Source organism: Montipora capricornis, chromosome 1 (assembly GCF_036669925.1).
Source record: "Montipora capricornis isolate CH-2021 chromosome 1, ASM3666992v2, whole genome shotgun sequence".
In the NCBI taxonomy this organism is placed as follows: Eukaryota; Metazoa; Cnidaria; class Anthozoa; order Scleractinia; family Acroporidae; genus Montipora; species Montipora capricornis.
The window spans coordinates 51,095,109-51,101,226 of NC_090883.1; the positions used below are offsets into that span (position 1 = coordinate 51,095,109).

General features: G+C 37.1%; 1 protein-coding gene across 1 annotated transcript in view; it reads right to left on the reverse strand.

Annotated features, from left to right (window-relative positions):
- Positions 1 to 1,323: 1,323 nt before the first annotated feature.
- The window catches only part of LOC138054099 (uncharacterized), a 23,527-nt gene continuing 18,732 nt past the window's right edge, over positions 1,324 to 6,118 (reverse strand). Inside the window, exons 5-7 of the mRNA XM_068900601.1 lie at positions 5,173 to 5,314; positions 3,471 to 3,642; positions 1,324 to 1,770 (exon numbers count right to left, since the gene is read on the reverse strand). Coding sequence (XP_068756702.1) covers positions 3,483 to 3,642; positions 5,173 to 5,314 — 302 coding nt within the window. The 3' untranslated portion in view covers positions 1,324 to 1,770; positions 3,471 to 3,482. The remainder of the gene's footprint in view (positions 1,771 to 3,470; positions 3,643 to 5,172; positions 5,315 to 6,118) is intronic.

Here is a 6,118-nt window from a genome sequence, read left to right on the forward strand (position 1 = left end):
CTCTCTATTTCTGTCCACTGGTTTGGTTTATTTTGTAGCTGTATAACTTTTTTTCCCTAGATTCTCCGGGGAATAAATATAAAAAAAAACAGCTTTTACTGATTATTGACAAAGAAGCACATTTCATCTTGACGTTGTCGTTTTCCTCAAACGTGGTCCTAAATTTCTCTTAATTAAGACTCCCGCATGTGCCGGTCCGAGACCACCACAATGCTAATTTTGTCCTTTGACTTTTGTAAAAAAGATGACGGAAGGTAATTGTGCTCATACATGCTAAAAAAAAAGAATATTCTTTAAGACGAAAGATCTAAGTTTACGATAAACAAAGTTCAAAAATCGTAACAATCTTTCCAGTGCACGCGTTAAAAGAATTAACCGAGAAAAACTCTTAACAATTTCTTGTCATTCCAAACTATGTTCCACTATGAACTGTGAAAAAGCAGCGATTTGGATTTTTTTTCAAGTCAACTTAAAAACCGCAAAATTTTCTGTACGATTTGAGGGAAAGATGAATCACCTTTTTTTATTTGAGAGCGTATATTGCCGTACGTGGACCCATTTTTGCCAATCTCATTGTATTCTTTTGATTAGTTTTCCGTAGCCTTAGAAATCGGCTCTGCTTTGTTAGAGAGCGCGGCTACGTTTCCAACGCATATTTAATTAATTTGACCATTGATCCAACACAGAGGTGCAAATTTGAGCCACAATGGAAAGTTAAGATTAACAAGTGTTATTATAGAATGTTCGAACTGCAGAGTTTCAGAAACTCAGAAATTGCTTTTATCATTTCACCACATTGTATCCCTTCCCAAAAAACTTCTCGAAAGGGGAGGAATGAGGCGTATGAAATTAACATTAAATCAGGGATGTGTCTTCGGCACTTTGATCACTCAAGCTTTGTATTTTAAATTATTAATCAGCCACTGATCAGTGAGACCTCTTTTGTTTCCCGAAACTTGCGTTCAAAAAGGAATTATTTATTAGATATAGGATGAAGGAACTCGGTCCTTTTCTGACTTCTATTAAAGAAAGAAAAATCCTCAGTTCCCAGAATTTTTGAATTGAATTACGGTTATTAGCTTCAGCCCTTGAGGCTTACCAGTACTTATTTCCAGTGCGCTGTGTGGGGACATTAATCATTCGGCTCGCTAAGAAGTTTGCAGACACAATTACAGAAACGATAGCTGCTCCTCCAAAACAAGGCAAGGACACAAAATGGAGAACTACTTCTTCAACTCATTTCAAGACTGAGTGAGTGGGTTGTTTTTAAAATTAATGTCCCACGTAATTTAAATTCTTTACAAAGAAGTGTGAGACGGTCCCTATGGTGTGTTATATCTTTATTTGAGAAGACTTAAGAGTCGACGCGACTAATCATTTGCAAAGGAAATTACAAAGGCATCACTTTGTTCAGTATTTGTTATTTAAAGACTGAGCGATAGTCTAGTCGTTAATTTTTAAACAACGACCTCTCAAGTACTAACAAATGCAGCTAATGACAAAAACGGCAAAAGATTGCAACAGACTGCCAGTGCTTCTATCATTGGTGAAAGTCAGCGGCTATTAATAAACGGACAGCTGACTATTTAAGTGCTGTGAACTCACTTGTTTGCCATCCAGGGCAATAAGTTCATAGATCTCTCTGTGGCGTTGAGAAAACAATGGACAAAAAATAACTATTTTATTACTACTTTTCATCATAGTAATATTAATTGACGCTTTTTGTTCATCTGAAAGGCAAAATGGTCCGCTTTCTCTTTACTTGATGACCTGCAAGGGAAAGAACAAAACCAAAATGTTTCAAGGCATGAAAGGTTGCAGCTATTTCGATTTGTCATATTTGTTCGAATTCCGTACCCTAAAGTTCTCGGAATCTCAGAAATTGGGCTCTGGCTTCATGTTTTCATTTTGCGTAATCAATATCAATTTCATTTTAATATAACAATAATAATAATAATAATAATAATAATAATAATAAATAATAATATATATTTTTTTAAATTTAATAATAACTTTATTAAGAAACTCACATAAAATTACACAAGTATTTTTATCAGCTAAAAAAAAAACTATTGACTTGTTTCAATAAAGAGGTAGAAAATATTTTCCTCCAATGTTACTTATAGTACAACCGTAAAAACATTACTGTGTTTATTGCATGAAAATTTCAATCCCCATCACTTAATGTGCACTCAGACTCTGTCAGGGCAAAGCTATTTACTTAGAATTCACATTTATTGTTAGGGTACTATTGTATATATTGTTTTATTGTTCTATTGTTCTTGTACTATAAGTTATGCTTCATCCGATTAAAATTCATTGCCTGACGATGACATCGGACGATGTCGAAACGTTGTCAAAATGAATCTAGTTGCGTTTGTCTTTTTAATCAATCTTATCACACGATCTAGACTTAATAATAATAACAACAACAATAATAATAATAATAATAATAATAATAACAATATTGCTATTTTCATAAGCGCATCTTCGTTGTCATGCGTAGGTAACGGTTAACTTGTGTAACACGAGTGCAAGCAAGAGGTGAATCCTTGAGAGGTATTGGGCGGGTCACCACTCTCCTCCAGGTTTGGCCGCTTGCTCGCTTCTACTCTCACTAGCAACTATTGCTTCAACTTTTCCGTGTTGCAGCTTCTTATTATGATCGCTTTTGATGCTGCAACGCCTCCGTCAAAGGCATTATATTAGGGAGCTTACGAAACGACGACGCCGACGGCAACGACGACGCTGCAAAACAATAGGTTTAGTAAGCAAAAACAATGGCTTTGCACGCGCTGCACGTGCGTTTTACATTTTGGTACATTTCTTTGCCGTCATGTCCTAAATGACGACGTGAAATGACCAAATTCAAGGTTCTGTGGAGGACGTTAGCACATGACGATAAATTTTCAGTTCTCTCTCTACGCTTCAAACTCACTCATACCAGTTTAATTCCTCGACAGTTACTACACATTCTTAACGCGAAACGACATGAAATAGTTTCGTAGTCATCGTTGCCGTCGCCGTCCTCGTTTCGTAAGCTCCCTAATTGGCACGAGCCGACCCCGGGCTGGGCTGGCGGGTTATCCCACCTTCAAGCGTTTACATGGCAAAACGCGACCCTGGCTGGGCGAGTAACTCGGCATGGCAGACTTTAAAAATCTGGGAGAGACCACTGTCCTGGCATGCAAAACGTTCACTTTCGGTTTCCGTCCGTAGCTCGAAAACGTCGGGTGCTGCTTAAGTTAAGCTCTCTGTCGAATTAACAAAACTTTGTCTCTTTGGGTTAGTTTTGCTTTCAGGCACTCGAAGTCGTATTCGCAATTACTGTATTTTTGCATTGGCAAATAAGAGAAGTTCTCTTCGGGCATTTATTTAAAATTAAGGAGCACTTTCGAAAAGAAAAAAGAAAAAGAGATGTATTTTAATTACACTAGCACTTGACATGTGCGTTGCGGAACGTTTTGTACCTTCAAATGTTTTTAACAGCCTGTGTTTCTGTAAACAAAGTTAGCGTTTTCTTTACCAAATCCTAGGCCTTGGTTGAACCAACAGTTATCATAGGCGCCATATTTATCATACTCAGTGTCCTTTGGACCCACATAGCACTCTCCATAAAACTGAATGGCGAAGTAGTACATCCTGAAAAAGTTATTTATTTGAAACAAGAAAATTAGCATGGAGAAGGTGACCCGTACTCATCCGTGGAAACCTTGGACAGCTATGTCTTTCAATTATTGAAACTCATAAGTACACCGAAGCAGAGATCCATAACGCAAAGTCTCGATCTGCGATAGAATGCGGCCCATCAGTTTTCGGTATCATCTATTTTTAGCACGGTTAGTCCTAGATTTTTGCGGGAAATAAAACTAGCGGAGTTGTTTTTCTTGTACGATCCAGGTCATTGTTGATTGGGAAGACTGAACAATTTTGAAGCATTTTGTTTCGGTGAATCTGGGGAGAGACCATTCCAAAATAAGCTAGATTAATCATAATCATAATAATAAAATTAGATACATGTATACTTTAAGGCCATATATATTATCAGGGATTTTTATTAGCATTCTATGAGAGAGAAGATTTAAGATTTTTAGATACACAGATCAATGGTTAGGATTTTTACATTTAGATACTTAGGATATACTATTATGTAGGATATACAATATCGATAGAGCGTTGTAATTTCCTTTTTTTTAAGGGATTAACAGGAATTGGTTACGCTTTTTGGGCGCCCAAATCTTGTAATAGGTTTGCAAACAGATGTTTCAAATAATAATAATAATAATAATAATAATAATAATAATAATAATAATAATAGTAACTTTATTAGGAAAATAACACAAACAGCGGTGATAAACATTGTGTTATTTTCCTAATGAAGCTACGATGGCCTAAGAACAAGAGTTTATACAATAGTAACTTTATTTAGGTCTCAAAGTTGTTTACCTGAGCACGAGTGCTCTACTAATTGGGGAGGCTACAAATCAACTGAAATCAGAACAAATCAAATTAAATGTTAGTTTTAGAGTGGAGGGGAAAACCGGAAAACCCGGGGTAAAACCTCTCGGAGCAGAGTACAGAACCAACAAACTCAACCCACATATGGCGAAGAATCCGGTAATCGATCCCGAGCCACATTGGTGGAAGGTGAGTGCTATAGCCACTGGGCCAGCCATGTTCCCTTATTGTGCCGTAAATCTTCTTGCTTAATTTGTTTACTCTAATTTTATTTCTTGCATAAACGACATTTGCCCACACCGAAGACCTAATTATAAAACCAGGGTCTGAATGGGATTAACCGACTAGCGACACAATGCGAAAAATGTAACTCGCTACCGACAAAGTACACAAAAAATTGCTGATTAATATTAGCGTCAAGTACATACTTTTCAGAACAGCGTTCGGTACTCGAGCCCACGAGACCTCCTATTGTGTTATGGTCTATTACTTTTGCGAGGAGTTGTTTATGGGGTTCAAGTGCAATCAAATGATATATCATTAATAGTTGTAAACTTGCACAGTCTTGAAACTAGCTGAATGAATAATTAATTTGGATATTTAACTCTTAACGTAGATTCCCTCCCCCCCCCACTTTCATTCACATCGTCTAAACCTAAGTGCCATTGTATTAAAGTCAAAACGTTTGAGGCAACAACTGACAACGAGGCTTACCCTTTGTTCCTGGCTTCTTCTGAGCAGTCTCGAACTACTTTCCACATATTATTCCAGTCGATTCTCCCACGGAAGGTCACAAGCAAGGTTTTCAAAACACGGTTATCGGGATCGTCTTTAAAACATCCAATTTTTTCTGCAACTAATAATCCATCGCAGAAAGGCATTACTGAAACAGTCTTAACCAAAAAAAAAATTTGTAAAGATTCACCTCTCCAGCCCCCACCCCCTAACCCTAGCCTTAACCCTGACTCTAACGCTAAATTCACCTCTCCACACCCCCCTTCCGGTACACTCATGGACGATTCTTATGCTATTTCTACTGTTATCTTAAGTCGGTCAAGGATTTTACGCTCTCAATTTATCGCTGTTTATCCGACAAATTCGATGTTCAAAAGTTTGCATTTATTGAAATTCAATCATTCTGAACTGTTGCGCAAGGTTTGCAATTGCTTGAAGCTTTCTCTTTAGCAAATCCAGCTTCTAGATCTTATGGTTTCAAGCAATTTTATCTTAGTCAATATTGCTTGCGTGTGAGTGAATTAGACTTGTAAGATTTAAAATCACTGATATCAAAGTTGTTGAGCGATGTTTCGATGACTCTTTGTCATCATTATCAAGATAATTAAATGACTAAGTAGTACGCATTACATGTTAAACTTTTCAATAAGGGATTTATCATTCCACAATAATAGACCATTTTCTAATATTCTGGCTTCTTTCTGCATTGATTGAGATTGCATAATAAGGCGCGTGCTAACATGATGACGAAAACCACACAGACGGGGTCAGGACCGCGGCCGAATCCAAACTCCAGTTTTCGGATAGACAATGTCGGATGTTCTCAAAAACCAACTTTGATTGTAAAACAGATGTCCCTTAAGAGCCTTCATAGCTTCTCTAGGTTCCTTAATTTTTTTGATCAATTTCCACCATAAATGAAGGG